The sequence below is a fragment of the Castor canadensis genome, chromosome 10 (assembly GCF_047511655.1).
Source record: "Castor canadensis chromosome 10, mCasCan1.hap1v2, whole genome shotgun sequence".
NCBI lineage: Eukaryota > Metazoa > Chordata > Mammalia > Rodentia > Castoridae > Castor > Castor canadensis.
The window spans coordinates 111749257-111765229 of NC_133395.1; the positions used below are offsets into that span (position 1 = coordinate 111749257).

At 51.6% G+C, this 15973-nt stretch overlaps 1 protein-coding gene across 2 annotated transcripts; it reads left to right on the forward strand.

Moving 5' to 3' along the window:
• The first annotated feature begins 1253 nt into the window (after positions 1 to 1253).
• Positions 1254 to 15105, forward strand: Itih3 (inter-alpha-trypsin inhibitor heavy chain 3). Of its 2 annotated transcripts, XM_020175194.2 has the most exons (21): positions 1254 to 1398; positions 2080 to 2100; positions 3039 to 3205; positions 3297 to 3401; positions 3660 to 3822; positions 4362 to 4475; positions 5158 to 5283; positions 6079 to 6195; positions 6459 to 6627; positions 7175 to 7300; positions 7599 to 7780; positions 8943 to 9128; positions 9239 to 9378; positions 10072 to 10226; positions 11923 to 11955; positions 12127 to 12162; positions 12323 to 12436; positions 12875 to 13079; positions 13862 to 14034; positions 14216 to 14327; positions 14855 to 15105. In XM_020175194.2, the coding sequence occupies exons 1-21, from the start codon at positions 1291 to 1293 to the stop codon at positions 14982 to 14984; spliced, it is 2682 nt and encodes an 893-aa protein (XP_020030783.2). In that variant the 5' UTR covers positions 1254 to 1290; the 3' UTR covers positions 14985 to 15105. The 2 variants fall into 2 exon arrangements, with proteins under 2 accessions (XP_020030783.2, XP_020030784.2); XM_020175195.2 differs by lacking the exon at positions 11923 to 11955.
• The last annotated feature ends 868 nt before the right edge of the window (positions 15106 to 15973 follow it).

Sequence of the window (15973 nt, forward strand, 5' to 3'; positions counted from 1 at the left end):
TCCACATCCAGGTGTGAGCACCTGCTGGGTTGGTCTGCATCAGGCCTGAGCAAGGCCCTGGACTCAAGAGGCCTTAGGATAAGTGCCATGCAGATATCCTAACAAACACAGGCAGTTGCCCCTCACCTGTGGCATCTGTCACTCCACCATCATTGCTGACTTGGCAACTCTGTCATTGCTCTGTGGCTTCTGTTACTTCCAATCATTAGGCCAAATCCCTTTGTGGCTTTATGCTGCCTCACAACTTCTGCTTTCTCTGCAACTAACTCTCTGTACCTTTCACAGCCAGGCCCAGAGTCTTCAGCCAAGTGCATGACACAGCTGTCCTGGGCCCAGGCACCCTTATCTACTCCTGAATGCAGCAGGTCAGGTGGGAGGGTCATCAGGTCAACTTTGCTAGAGAAGTCATAGGTGTGGTGGGCACATAGCAGCTGCCCTGAAGGTGTCAGGGACTGGCAAGGCCCTAGTGTGGTTCAGGAGGCCTCATCTCCATTGGGAGGGACTAGGTCCTGCTTCTGACGCTCGCATTGCCCTGGGTACTGGAGCTCCAATCTCACTGGGAACATTTAGGAAATTGACTCCCCAAGAGACAAAGGGAAGCCACATTGCTGGCAGAGCCCTGGGAAAATAGGGGGAGCCCTGGGAGCATGACATAGTTTGTCCCTCCAGGAGCTCTGAGTCCAGAAGAGCCAGTCAGTCCTGAGCACACAAAGCTCAACTTAAGGTAATGATAGGGAGGGTTGGCAGAGGGAGGAGAGATGCCACATGGAAGCCAAGTGGAAGGAATGCCAGTAGGAGGAGAGTAAGCCCAGAAAAGCAAGATGGAACCAGAACCCAAGGAGATCTGGGCTGAAGAGCTTGGAGTGTGTTCTGTTCATGGCCCTGGCAACTATAGCAGGGTGACGAGCAAGGGGCTCAGCCATAGAAGTCCTGCCTGAGGGTGGCACTCTGTTTCTGTGCTCTGGCTGCCTTGAGAAGGGAGGGGCTACCATTCAGAGGCCAGACCAGAGGCCATGATGCTGAGATTTCTTTTGTTCAAAATGCACCCCACCCCCACTTGTCAGCACACAGTTTCTGCTTTCCTGGGGTCCTCCATTTTCCCTGCCTGTCAGGAGTAAAGTCCCAACACTGTTGATAATACCTACAGGGACTTCATACAGCCATTACTCCACCCACACCCAGCTTCCCAGAGGAGCTTTCTACCTTCACTGTTCCAGCCCCATACTGCAGGTCATTGACCCTGCTTGGAAAACACTGGGCTGGCTCATATAAGGAGGGTGAGCCAGGCCTATGTGCTCAGCAATGGCGTCTGCTTGGTGGCCTTGGGTCCTCGTCTTGGCTCTGCTCTCTGGCTTGGCAGCCTCTGGCTTTCCAAGAAGCCTCCTCCGGTTGCGTGGGGTGAGTCTGCCTGCTCTTTGCTACCAAGGCTTTGGGGGTTAAATGGGCAGAAGGCACTGAGCTGGGTAAGTCCTCTGAATTGGGTGAAAAGGAAGCAGAGGTCTAGGCCTTGAGCTGCTAAAATAGTGTCGGGCATTTAGAGAACTGAGCTTAGCCAAGACTTATACTAGCCTGCTGTTGATCCCTGAGGAAGGCTCTTAAAACTTCCTGGGCCTTGATTTCCCACCTGTCAGATGGACAATGCACCATGAATTTCTCTCCTCACTGAGGGCTGTGAAGGTCTAAGCCCTTGTGCAGAGGCCTCTACAAAGGCTGAGTTGAGCCTTGGGGTGGTGCTGGGGTGGGGGTGTTCTGGGAGGAGGCCTAAGGGGACTGGGGCCAGGGAAAGCAGAATGAGAGACAGAATAAGTGAGGGTTCATGGGGCATGGAGAGAGTCATGGGTCCTGCTCTCCTTGCTCATCTCCCTGGGTGACCTGGAGACCTGCCTCTATGTAGACCTCAGTGTCCCCATCTATTCAGAGTCCTTCCTACTCTGACATATGGTCTGGGAGGGTCCTGTGTCTGGAGGCCCCACAAGGTGGTGGGGTACTTCTGAGCCCTGACCCCAGCCCAGAACCTGCTTCCAGACTACAGTGGCCTTGCCCTCAGTCTGACCTCCCTATTTGTCTTTGTTTTTGCAGAAACGGAGCCTCCCGGAAGGGGTGAGAACTTTCACTGTGGCCAAGGCCAGGTGGGGAAGGGCAGTGTGGAGCTAGTTACCCAATGGTTGAAGGTGTGGACCATAATGGCAGGTCCCTTACAGCTGGCAAACAGCTCGTGGCCCCTTGTCCTGGCTTCCCCTCATGTGACACAAGACCTTTGGGAAAAAGCACCAGCACCGCACAATCTCAAGGAAGGAAGCTAAGGAGAAGCCCTGTCAGTCATCCCTTTCAGAAACAGAGGTCAAATACTTGCTGGCCCTGGCCCTGTGCAGGGCTGGGAGCACACAGTGAAGCAGCTCCTGTCACTCCCTCATGAAGGAGTTTTCTATCCTTGCCTAACCCAGATGCTTCCCTAGAGTCTTCCTTGGTCCATTACCACTGTTGGAAATGGGATGCCTGGAGACTCCCCTTGGCACAGGAAGAAGTTTTCTGTTTGGGAAACGGAGCCAACCAATACTAAAGGACACAGAAGGCGGGCTGGGTGGGTAGAGGAGGAGATAGTGTGCAGTGAGAAAGATGAGCAGGAAGAGCCAGAGCAGGTGTTCAGGGACAAAGGCCTGAGCTGGACCTCAGGATGAAGTGGGGAGACAGGAGCTTGGGACCGGGAAAGACCGTCATGAGGGCAGAGGGGGAGTTGTGGGATGGCTTTACTTGGGAAGAGGGATCAGGGTCAGAGCTAGACTTTATAATATCTCACTGTAAACAGATTAGTGTTAAGGAGGCAGAGTGAGCATCAGCACCATGGTGGCCAACTGAATATGGGGACCAGAGACAATGCCCAGGTTTCTAATCATGGTGACTGGGAGGACCAAGGGACCCAGGACTTCAGAACCTACAAAAGAGCATTTGGAAGGGAAGCTGCCAGGTTGAAGACCTGGTTCCCTAGGCCACAGTCTGGCTGGTTACCACCCAGTGATCCCTACCCACCTCTCTCACAGGTGGTTGACGGCATTGAGATCTACAGTACCAAGATCAGCTGCAAGGTGACCTCCCGCTTTGCTTGCAATGTTGTCACCACGAGGGCTGTCAACCATGCAGACAAAGCCAAGGAGGTTTCCTTTGACGTGGAGCTCCCCAAGACAGCCTTCATCACCAACTTCACCTTGTGGGTGCCACTATAGCTGCTGGCTCTGAGCCTTGGAAGGGGTTCTGGTCCAATATGACACCCGTTCCCCCAAACTCTTTTTTCCCTTCAGGACCATTGATGGTGTTACTTACCCTGGAAACGTCAAGGAGAAGGAAGCCGCAAAGAAGCAGTATGAAAAGGCTGTGTCACAGGGCAAGACAGCTGGTTTGGTCAAGTAAGTGTAGATAGACTCCAGTCTTTGAGGAGAACTTTAGACCATAAGGAACTTCAGAGAGGCAAACGAGAACATTCTTATTGTTAAAACAAACTGAGCCCAGAATGTTTGAATTAGCCCATTTTGAGGTTGAGGCAACTGAGGCTCAGAATGGTTAGGGAGCTCCCTAACCAAAGGGCTGGAATTTGAAACTCAGCACCGAAGGAAGGGTGGGTTCCTGTAGTCTTTGGGGTAGGCACTGTCTTATACCCACTCCAGGGCCTCTGGGAGGAAGCTAGAGAAATTCACAGTCTCAGTCAACGTGGCAGCGGGCAGCAAGGTCACCTTTGAGCTAACCTATGAGGAGCTGCTAAAGAGACACAAGGGCAAGTACGAGATGTACCTGAAGGTCCAGCCCAAGCAACTGGTCAAACACTTTGAGGTAATCAACTGCTGTTGCAGACTCTGCTAGAACTGCCATGGGGCCTGACAAGGGGCAGGGGGAAGATTTGCTCAGAGCAGGGTCTAGAAAGCAAAGCTCTGGCTGTACTGCTTGGCTTAGGAGGCTTGAAGGAATTACATTGTCTCTGACCACAAAACTTGGGGACAAAGGGGAGGAGTCTGAGCTGGACCCAAAAGATCCAGATCTGGTGCTGGGCTCTCAGAGGCAACACCACAAAGCATGTCTGTAATGCTTGTAACTGAGTCATGAGCATTTTACCTCCATCAAAGGTGAAAGTCAAAGGAAACACTGTAATAGTGGAACTCAGGACACATGGAAAATGGGGGAAACACTTTGGGTCAGAGTACCCTTCCAACGGCCCTTGTGGTCAATTTCCCAGTAGGAGACACAAGCTTGGCTTTCAGCATTGTTCCAGGAGATCCCCACATCATCTCAGACCTACGTCACTCCCCTTGGCCTTGTTTCAAATGCTGGCCTCTGCACTGCCATTGAGTGACATCTTATTTTGTCCATTTCAGATCGAGGCACACATCTTTGAGCCCCAGGGCATTAGCATGCTGGATGCTGAAGCCACATTCATCACCAATGACCTTCTAAGCAGTGCCCTTACCAAGTCCTTCTCAGGGAAAAAGGTGGTATAGATGCCTTTTGGACCTTGGTGCAGGGGGCAGGAACACTGTCCTGCAGTCCCAGACTTGCTGATGTAAGCATGAAGGGGTGAAAGATGAAAGAGGACCTTATTCTTGGTGCTGGGTAGTTGACTCCAGTCCCCAAGACCTCCAGCTATTCCAAGAGCCTACTGGCAGTGGGCCAGAGGATAAGCAAATGTTTATATAAACAACAGACCTCATTCAGGATTTCCGGGGCAAATTGCATGGGACACACTCAGAGCTGCAGGCTTCTGCAGGGCAGTATCCGTGCTCCAGAACCCCTCCCACTCCCCTTCTCCCCTGGTACCAACACTCCAACCTGCAAAACCACCCAACGTGAAGTTCCCTTATATAGAGCAAAGTTCCCTTTCCTAAGTGGCTTTCCTAAGTGGCTTCCAGTGCTGAGCTAAGGACATGGGGAGCCCAGCCAAAAGTGAGGTAAGTGGCCTGACAGGAGTCCCTGATCGCACAGGAGGAGGGGTGCTCAGACAGAGCATGGTGAATTCTGTATTCACTGGGTCCTGGCATCTTACAACATCCCAGGGCTCCAGTTCTTGCCAGCCTCTTCCCACCTAAGGGCTCCTCCCCATGAGGGCTCCTCCAGACGGTCTGCAAGTAGGCAGCCCAGGCCAAACTAAGCAAGGCCCCCATCTCTGTCCCTCAGGGCCACGTGTCTTTCAAGCCCAGCTTAGACCAACAGCGCTCATGCCCAAGCTGTACAGATTCCCTTCTCAACGGAGACTTCACCATCACCTATGACGTGAACAGAGAGTCTCCAGCCAACGTGCAGGTAGCTACCGAGGGCTCCACAGCCATGGGTGGTGGGGAGTCGCCTCGTGCCTAGAGGGGCTGCAGCTGAATTTAGTACCATCCCCCTCTATCTTCAGCCCCAGGCTGCTTCCTTGCTTTTTATGGGACAGCTCATTGTCCAGAGCCTTTGCATACCACCTCTTAGAAAGTGGAAAAGGAACCTTTTACCTTGGGTGGTAAATGTAAACTTTCTTAGGGAAAAAGGTGGTATAGATGCCTTTGGGACCTGGGTGCAGGAGGCAGAAACATGGGCTTCAGCAGGACAGCCCTGCGGTCCCAGGCTTGCTAATGCAAGCATGTGGAGGTGGGACTGGAGAGGTCAGTCTGCAACCATCATCTTCCACCTTGACTACCTGCATCAGTAGTGAGGATGCTGGAGGAAGGGGGCTGCTGGTGACTTGCCAGAGGATTTGAGGTCTTAACTGGCCTGTGCAGGGGGACAGGGGAACCATTTATAAAGCCCAGTCACATTTTACCTTGGGAAGTGGACAGGAGTTACTGCCTCTGTTCTACAAATAAGGAGACTGAGGCCATATCTGCTGATACCACATTGAAGGGGTGAAAGATGAAAGAGGACCTTATTGTTGGTGCTGGGTAGTTGACTCCAGTCCCCAAGACCCCCAGCTATTCCGAGGACCTACTGGCAGTGGGCCAGAGGATAAGCAAATGTTTATATAAACAACAGACCTCATTCAGGACTTTCAGGGAAAGTTGCATGGGACTTTGCAACACCAGTGGTGTTGCAAAAGTTTCCATCTCTTTCTCCCATTTGCAGGTGGTCAACGGCTATTTTGTGCACTTCTTTGCACCTCAAGGACTTCCAGTGGTGCCTAAAAATGTGGTCTTTGTGATTGACGTCAGTGGCTCCATGTCCGGTCGGAAAATAGAACAGGTTGTTCCTGAGAGCCTTGGGTAGAAAGATGGAGAGGGAAAGATTTTTTTTCTATATGGAAAATGCTGGAATTTCTGATGAAAGAGGAGGAAGTGGACAGGATATCAGAAGGCTCAAAACCCCGCCCACTTTGTGGGGAGCTTCAGGCAATTCTTCCTGAGGGGGATGGCAGGGGCTCTGCTGCCGGCCTGGGTAGGGAAGATACCTCATCTGCTACCACTTTAGCTCTCAGCGCCTTGTCTGCTTGGCCCTCTCTTCCCCAGACCAGGGATGCCCTTCTCAAAATCCTGGAGGATATAAAAGAGGAAGACTTCCTGAATTTCATCTTGTTCAGTGGAGGTGTGACCACTTGGAAAGATCACTTAGTCCAGGCCACTCCTGAGAACCTGGAGGAAGCCAGAATATTTGTGAGGAACATTCGTGATCAAGGAAGTAAGCAGATGCTACCCTGCTGGTTCCTCCCCTCTGTGCAGATTGCCTGTTTCCCCCAGGACTAGGCTGCTGATCTCAGCCCTGAAGGTCTTCCTGTGGATAGAGATGGGATGGGTGGTCCTCAGGCTTAAAGACAAGATATCAGCATGTCTGCTGTATGGCCTGGGGGATCCCATGATCCTGGTGCCCAGCAGATCCCAGGGAGATAAGGCCACAGAGAACCTTTCTTCTTGGCCGTGTTTCCTATGGAAAAATCATAGATGATGTCTATACTGCTTCCTTTCCTCCCAGTGAGTGGGCTGGGAGTCCATCTGACTGCTTTCCAAATTGCTTTTATAATCACCAAAGGCTTCTGTTCTTCTGGCAGCCCTTTGATCCCTGTGTGAAAGTGTAAGTCTCATTCATTTATGCACCAATTCATTCACCCAGCATGTACCGAGTCCTGCCGTGTACAGGTAGTCAGGGTCCTTGGCAAATGAACGGGACCACTGTTCACTCTGATGTGCTCACACCCTGAGGACACTTCTCACAGTGTTACCTGTTACAGTGACCAACATCAATGATGCGTTGTTGAGGGGCATCAGTATGCTCAACAAGGCCCGGGAGGAGCACCTCACCCCTGAACGGAGGACCTCTGTCATCATCATGCTGACCGATGGGGATGCCAATACTGGTGAGATGGTGAGGGGTGGGGAATTCTGAACCAGGGTGAGGGTCTGGCTGTCATTTTGACTCTATAGCCAGCTCACTGCAAGACCTTGGGCAGCTCTTTCCACGGACCCCCACAGCCTGTGAGTCCCTTGAGAGCAGGGCCCTGCCTCCCCCTTGCCAAGGCTCCATACCACCTGCCCTGGCCAGGGCTTGGGGCCATGACTCCACCAGAGGTGTATGTGAAGGAGTCAGTGCTCCCCAAACAGAGCTAATGTAGATGGCCTCCTGGATGGCTCCAGTGTGAACACTCTCTCCTGCAGGTGAGAGCAGACCTGAAAAAATCCAGGAGAATGTGCGGAATGCCATTCAGGGAAAGTTCCCCTTGTATAATCTGGGCTTCGGCAACAATCTAAACTACAATTTCCTGGAGAGTATGGCCCTGGAGAACCATGGCTTTGCCCGGCGCATCTATGAAGACTCTGATGCCAACTTGCAGTTGCAGGTACACATTACCTTACACACCTCCAGGAAATGAGGCACTCACTACTCCCCAGGCAGCTATTCCACAGTGTGACAGCTTCAGGAACTAGAAAAAAACTTCCTCTTAGGTTGAAATCTATCTCAGGTTGCCTCTTGTCCTGATTCTGTACTTGCTCCACAGAACAGACCTGCTTCCCCTACAGGGTTGCTAGACTGAGTACAGGATAGCCAGTTAAATATAAATTCCTGCTAAGCAATTAATTATATTCTATAAATATACCCCCAATATTGCATACAATATTGAACTAGTTCACTAATTTGCCATAAGAAAAGACTTTACCACAGACTGAGTGGCCCAAACAACAGGAATAATTGTCCCAAGTCCAAGATCAAGTTGTCTGTGGATCGACTCCCTTCTGAGGGCTGGCGAGAGAGATCTGTCCCAGGCCTGCGTCCTTGGTTTATCCATGGCATCTTCTCCCTGTACCTTCTGTCTTCCCTCATTGAGTGTTTGTATCCAACTTCCCCTTTTTATAAGGACACAAGTTGTATTGGATTAGAGCCTACTCTAATGACTTCATTGGATTATCTTTAGAAAAATTCTATCTCCAAATAAGGTCGCATGCTGAGGAATTGAGTGTTAGGACAACATGTACACTTTGAGAATGCAGTACACGATTCAACCCATAACAGACACACTTATACTTAGAAATGGCTTCTAATCTAACACTCAGATTTAAATACACACCCCATCTTTTGATCTGCCGAATCCAGTCACCAGCCCTAGGCAGGTGACAGCATCTCCTTCTCCGCAGGTGGATGCGGAGGAGCCTTCCTCTCTCTGTCCAACCCCATCACCTTCTCTAGCTAGGCAGTCTCTCTTCCCTTTCTATTCTCCTTGCTGTCATTCCAACAAACGTTTCTTGAATACTTTCTAAATTCAGAGTTCTGTACCAAGAACTCTTTCCTTTCCTTCTATTCTTCCTAGTCTCTACAGAGGGTGGGGCAGGGAAGACTCCCCTCAGACAGTCAGGACCATGTAGAAACGAGAATCGGGAGGCAGAACTATCCAGGCCTGAGGGACTGGATGCCATGCTGGAGCATCCATGGGACTGGCTCACCTCGTGCCTCTCCATGCCTCCCTTGGGGGCCTGGGATGACCAGATCTCTGATCTGAACTCCAGGGTTTCTATGAGGAGGTGGCTAACCCACTGCTGACAGACGTGGAAATGGAGTACCCCAAGAATGCCATTCTAGACCTCACTCAGAACAGTTACCAGCACTTCTACGATGGCTCTGAGATCGTGGTGGCCGGGCGCTTAGGGGATGAGGATACGAACAGCTTTAAGGCGGATGTGAAGGGCCGCGGGGTAAGCAGGAACTAGGGCCTGGGAATGTGCTACAGATGAAGGATGGGCCCCAGCATTCTGGCATCGTGATGGTCCAGGCTCCATTCTTTGCTGTTCCTTCCCCTGCCCAGGCCCTGAACGACTTGACCTTCACGGAGGAGGTGAACATGAAGGAGATGGAGGAGGCCCTGAAGGAGAGAGACTACATTTTTGGGAACTACATTGAGCGGCTCTGGGCCTACCTCACCATTGAGCAGCTATTGGAGAAACGGTGACCTGGTTTACCCTCACATAGCCAGGCCCCACCCTGGGTATCTGGCACTGTCCAGTGCCTGCATGTACCCTGTGCTGTCTGTACTCTGAGGGAGGTTAAGTGGAGTAACACTTGACCACACACTAGGGAAGGACAACCCTACAACCTGCTGCCCATTCCCTGGCCTGTCATTCCTAGGCTCAAGCTGGCAAGCACAGCCAATGCTCGCAACCTGGGAGTGCCTTAAGGCCTGGAGGGCCTCAGTAGCCTGCTTCTGATACCTGGCACCACCCCGTGACAGGAGGCTGAACAGAAGCACAGGCTGGGACCCGGGCCCCAGTGCCCAGAGGGCAGAACTGGGCCTCCCCCAAGAGGCCGATGCCAATGTTCATTTAAGTGGGGTGGGACGGGTGTGTGACGAGCCTTGGCACGTGGACACTACCACGAGCGGTTGTTGCAGTGGCCATTCCAAACGCCTTACGTTTTTACAGGTGGAGAAAATGAGGCGGAGAGGAAATAGAACTTGTCCACATGCCCCAGGGAGCTGGCAAACCAGTCTTTCCTGAGCCCTAGTGGGCTCCTTCTCTAGAGAGGAGGAGAGGGGGCCCCAGCTACATGTGGGGATCCTGGTCTGGTTCTGGGAGCCAGTACAGGGAAGGCAGGCAGGGGGTGTTCTCTGGGCGGTCCCTTCTGAGCAGTCTCTCCTCACAGCAAGAACGCCCATGGCGAGGAGAAGGAGAACCTCACAGCCCAGGCCCTAGACCTGTCCCTCAAGTACCACTTTGTGACACCACTGACCTCCATGGTGGTGACCAAACCTGAGGACAATGAAGACCAGACAGCCATTGCTGACAAGCCTGGGGAAGGTGGGCACAGAAACAGGAGACCTTCCTCTCAGGACACTGAGCTTTGGGTGACCAGTGGAGGAAGTGGCCAGGCTGGATAGACCAGGTGTTCTGAGTGGGGAAAGTTCAGGGGCACGAAGGAAAACTGGCCAAGGGGTAGGGATGGGAGTGTGGCAACAGTGAAGCAGTCAGCAGGGACAGTAGGGGATGGGATGAATAGGAGCCTCTGAGCCTCTCAAAGGAAGCACACCGCCCAGGGGTCATTTCAAGGAAGGGACTTAAGCTGCAGTATGGAAGGATTCAGAAGAACTCTTCCAACCCAAAGCCTGGGCCTGGAGCAGGCTACTAGGCACCTAGAGATTGTGAGAAAAAGAAGCCCTGAGAGCTAAAGGCTGAGACCAAGCCTTCTCAATCAGACCCCAGACAATACTCAGGAGGGAGGTCTCAGGTGCCCAAGGCAACTGGGCATGTGAGGGGTGGGAAGTGTTTGGACTGAGAGGCATGGGAGGCAAAGAGCTGATCCAGGCCAGGCCTCTGGCTTCTAGTAGTTCTAGGTTCCAGGAGACACCCTATGGGGACAACGCTTGCTGTTGGCTAGCATCAGACTGTGGCCCCTGCTGGGTCATTCCCATTGGCTGCAATGGTCTAACCAGTGGTCCTTGGCTTCTAACGCATTTCTACTTTTCCTCCTCCACTGTGCCTGCAAGTGCAGAAGGTAAGCTTCAGCCAGCAGCCAGGTGGGCATCATGAGAGGGAGATGAGGTAGAATTAAAGAGGCCATTCTAAGCTGGCGGGGCTACCCAGCCTGGAGGTGGAGGGGCACTCAGCACATGTGGGCTCAGGTCCAGCTCTGTTACTGCCAACTCATGAGTGACTGTGGGCCAAACTGTCTTCCTCTCTGAGCCTCAGGGTTCCCATCAGATGTGACCTGCAAAAGTGAACAATTTAGCATGTTAGGCACTTAGAGTCAACCCCAAGGATACCTTCCAAGGGAGTCCTTTTATAATTCCCATGTTACAGTGAGGGATCTGAGGCACAGAGAGGTTAAGTCCATTTGCTTAAGGATTCAGAAGGTAGCTGATCTGGGACCTAAGCCTTGGCAGGCTGGACCCAGTGTCCATGCTAGAGATGGCTAGGATCAGAGGACTCTCCACCTTTCACCATAAATTTGGAACTTCACCCACCACCAGCCCATCATCACTGGCAGGGCCTCACTGGCAACTGCTAGCCTGCCCTATCTGCATCTATCAGGAGCACATGTGGACTGGAGCATCCCTTTCCCCTCAGAGCAGCCCCGCAAATGTCATGTAGTCCCTGGCATGTGTGTATGGGGGGTGGGGTAGGTGTTTTACTATCAGGGAGCAACAGACAACTGTGGGCCTCACCCTACCCTAACTAGGGGCTGGAAAGTCCAGGGGTGGGGACAGATGTCTGCTGTAAGCATTACTTATGAGGGACTTGACAGCTTGCATTTTAGCCACATCAGAATGTTGTACCCCTAGCATTGTCATCATAGACCTATCACCACCAGTCCTGTAAAATGGTACCCTGGCATGTCCTCATGTCTAAAGGCTGAACTTTGGGGTCAGCCTAACCTACCATGTCTGGTAGGTGTTAGGTCCCCACTGGGGACTGCCTCAAGACAGGCAGAAGACACAGGGTTAAGGGAAGGTGGTCCTCTAGACATTGCTTACAACTACCCTTTGGCTTCTTTTAGCCACCTCTGTGACTTCCTCCAGGGCCTTCCAGAGTGAGTATATGCTACCTGCTGCAGCTCTCTCTGCCACTGCTCTCTGGGACAGGCAGGTCCTGAGAAGACTTGGCAGTGGTGGAGGGGGGCATGAGCCAAACTCTAGGTGGGGGTCCAGGCCCTTCCAGGGCTGCTTGCTTGGCTTAGCCCTGTCTCTACTTTTCTCCACAGCCAGCTACCAGCCTCCTCAAAACCCATACTATTACGGTGAGTCCACCCCTAGCTCTTCTTGGGTCAGGGCTCAGGGTAGCAGGTCCAGCACTCCTGCCCATCCAGAAGTCCAGCCTACAAGGACAGGAAGCCAGGGGAGGCCCCCCAATATAGCAGAAGACTCTGGGAGCCAGCCCCTTTTCTGATGTGTCTTCAGTGGATGGGGACCCCCACTTCATCATCCAAGTCCCAGAGAAAGATGATGCCATCTGTTTCAACATTGATGAAGACCCGAGCACAGTGCTGCGCCTCATTCACGACCCAGTCACAGGTGGGTGTTATGGACTGGCATTCTTCCACGGATCCCCCATGTCAGTTCATTGGCCTGGTCCTTGTCATTCTACTCAGTAACACATACGCAGAGCACTCTGTGGGCAGGAGGTGGAGGGCCGCCAAGAGCCAGATTCACTAAGTCCCCAGTGCTAGTAGAGAAGGTTAGAGGTAATGTGCAGGCTGGCCCTGGGCAGTGGGTAGGATGCGGCTTGTGACTGGGGAGCACTTTTTCTTCGAATGACACTCCCTGGCCCAGGCAAGGGGCAGGTCCACAATGTCAACCCAAACACAAAGTATCTAGAACAGACTTGGCTGAGCTCAGAAGTCCAGGTCTGTCCTTGGTGCTCCCACTTTGCTCCCCCTCAGCAGGTCTCTAATGGCCAGCCTGGACTCAGAGGCCCTTGTCGTTTTCCCTCCCTGCCCATCCTTCTGGCAGGTCTCACTGTTAATGGGCAGATTATTGGAGACAAGGAAGGCAGCCCTGACTCCAAGACCAGGAAGACTTACTTTGGGAAGCTGGGCATTACCAATTCTCAGATGGACTTCCGGATTGAGGTGACCACTGAGAAGATCACCCTGTGGAATGGGATTGCACAGAGTATTTTCAGCTGGCTGGATACCGTCACCATCACACAAGATGGGTAAGGTCCTCCGACTGTGTCTTCAAGGAACACAGCTGCCTGTGAGTCCAGGGAGACTCTTGAAGAATTTGGGCCAATCCCAGGACAGAATATTCACAGGGGTCACAGGAGAGATTGGTGGTCTAGGATTTTAGTCCCCGGGGGAGGGTGACCATGGTGGTCCCAGTCTCGTGGTCCCTATCAGAACCAGAATAGGACTCACTTTGAAGGAAGGGCTAGTTGGATGAAAGCACTAGGTTGAAGCAGGGCATGGTGGCACAGGCCTGTAGTCCCAGCACTGGGAAAGATCACCTGAGTACACAAGCTCAAGACGAGCCTGCACAACATAGAAAGACCCTGTCTCTTAAAAACATTAAAATTAAAGCATTACTGGCAGTAACAGCAGTCCCCATTTGCATCTTCTTTCTGGCTGAACCTGTTAGTTTTGAATCTCTTTAGACTTTCCTATATCTTTGAAACCCCCAGAGCCTGGTGGGCAGGGCAGAAGTGCTACTCTCACTGATGCTCAGAGAAGGGTACAACCTGCTCAAGGTCACCCAAGAACTCAGTGGCTGAGCTGGGACATGGCACCAGGCCTCTAGACTCCCAGGATAGCCCTCTTTTCTGCTTACAGAGGAGTTAAGGTCCATTCAGTGGACAGCATAAATATGCATGAGTAGTTTCTGGAGTCTATGTGCTATCAGGTGCCATGTACCCAGAAGGTGTTGCTAGACACCCTTGATTCAGATGGCCAGTGTCACAGGCCCTGGCCCCCACAGCCAGTATCTCCTCTTCTCTCCTAGAATGTCTCTGACAATCAATAGGAAGAAAAACATGGTGGTTTCCTTTGGAGATGGGGTTACCTTTGTGGTTGTTCTGCACCAGGTGTGGAGGAAACACCCAGTCCACCAAGACTTTCTAGGGTTCTACGTGGTGGACAGTCACCGGATGTCAACACAGACGCATGGGCTGTTGGGTATGCAATATTCGGACTGCAGGCTGTTCAGCCACAAAGCAGCATGGGAACCACATTCCTGTTCACCCTGTACCCAGCTCATGACACTCCACTCAGCCTTTGCATCAACCCTAAAAGGCCAGTGGCCATATTACCCATGGCAAGGGACAGCGACTGATGGTGTGAATGTTTTTATTCCTAGGGCAATTCTTTCACCCCTTTGATTTTGAAGTGTCAGACATCCGCCCAGGTTCTGACCCCACGAAGTCAGATGCCACAATGGTAGTGAAGAATCATCAGTTAACTGTCACAAGGTGAGGGGATGCCTCTGACACCTCACCCTGACTAGCAACAAAATAGGAGGGAACAACCCTTTCTGTCCTGGCACATTGCCTAATGGGTTCTTGTTTTCTGTGGTGTACCTGTGTTTCTCTTTGAGGTCTCGGCCCCCTCTTGGCTCCTCCTAATTAAGAAAAAGCCCAAACTTGGCTCCCTAGAAAGAATAGGCATGTGACCTCATTTTGACCTAAGAATTCTAGGCTTTTAGAATTTCCAACTTCAGGGGCTGAGGATATTACGAGTTCTTGCGAGGTATGCCTGAAGCCCTGGGTTCAATCCAGAGCACATAAAAAAGAAAATACAAGAAATTCCAACCTCACCCCTTTCTTCAACCTTAGGCTCATGACCACTGTAACTATCGTTTAAAAAAATTTTTTTTTAAATTTTAACTCATGGTCTTGGACTTGCTAGGCACGCACTCACTACTTGAGCCACACATCCAGTCCTACCATAGCCATCTTGCCTGTCCTGTGCATTACAATCTCTCTCTCTTTTCTCATAGGGGCTCCCAGAAAGACTACAGAAAGGATGTGAGTAGTGACATGAAGGTCATTTGCTGGTTTGTCCACAACAATGGGGAAGGACTGATTGATGGTGTCCATACTGACTATATCGTCCCCAACCTGTCCTGAGCAAACATGCCAGCTCCTGTTGAAACAGAAGGTCTACCTTGGATGACACCTGGAACATGGGCACAGAATGGGGCCTATGAGAGGAGCCTTGGACAATAAAGCCTAACATGGAAACCAGTCAGCTGCTAGCCTCTGCATGCCTTCATGAGCCCCTGTTCCAAGGAACAGGCCTTGGGACCCGAGCAGCTCAAAGGAGAAGATGGCTGGTAGGAAGGCAACTTTTCGATCCTCTCAACTGATACAGCCAAGAAAGAGTTGGTTAGGGTGGCATTTTAGGGAGTCAAATGCATAATTTCCAAAAGGAAAAAAAATCCAAAACTGACTCTGGAGCAAAGGGGTTCTGAGAAGTCAGGCAGGGATGAGTGCATTTCAGAGTTCAGGAACATCATAAGAGCTCAGGAGCTCCTATCAGGACCTTCAGAAGTATAAAGTGCTCCAGGGCAGACATGGCCCACATCTAAGAGTGGGTGTCATCCATTCCTCAATCTGTCCACTTGTGTTAGTCAGCTCTCTGACCCTGAAACAAGGTACCTGAGATAATCAACCTAAAAGAGGAAAGATTTACGTGGGCTCATGCTTCAGAGGTCTCAGTTCGTGGTGCTTTGGCCCCCTCACTTTGGGCTTAGGGTAAATCATAGTGAGTGCATGGCAGAGGAGATCTGTTGAGCTTATTATGGTGACCAGAAAGCAAAAAGAGAGGGAGGAAGAGCCAGGGTCCCATTATCCCCTTCAAGGGCCTAATTTCTTTCCACTAGGAAATTAGGCCCAATGACCTAATTTCTTTCCACTAGGCCCCACCTCTTAAAGGTCCAACCTCATTCCAATAGTGCCACAGGCTGTCAACCAAGCCTTGAACACATGGACCTGTGAGGGACACACAAGATACAAACTACAGCACCATCTATCCAACTATATATCTGTTTTCCCACTCATCCATTCTATTCACCCATCCCTCCAATTGCCTGTCTATGCATCTATCCATCTACCCA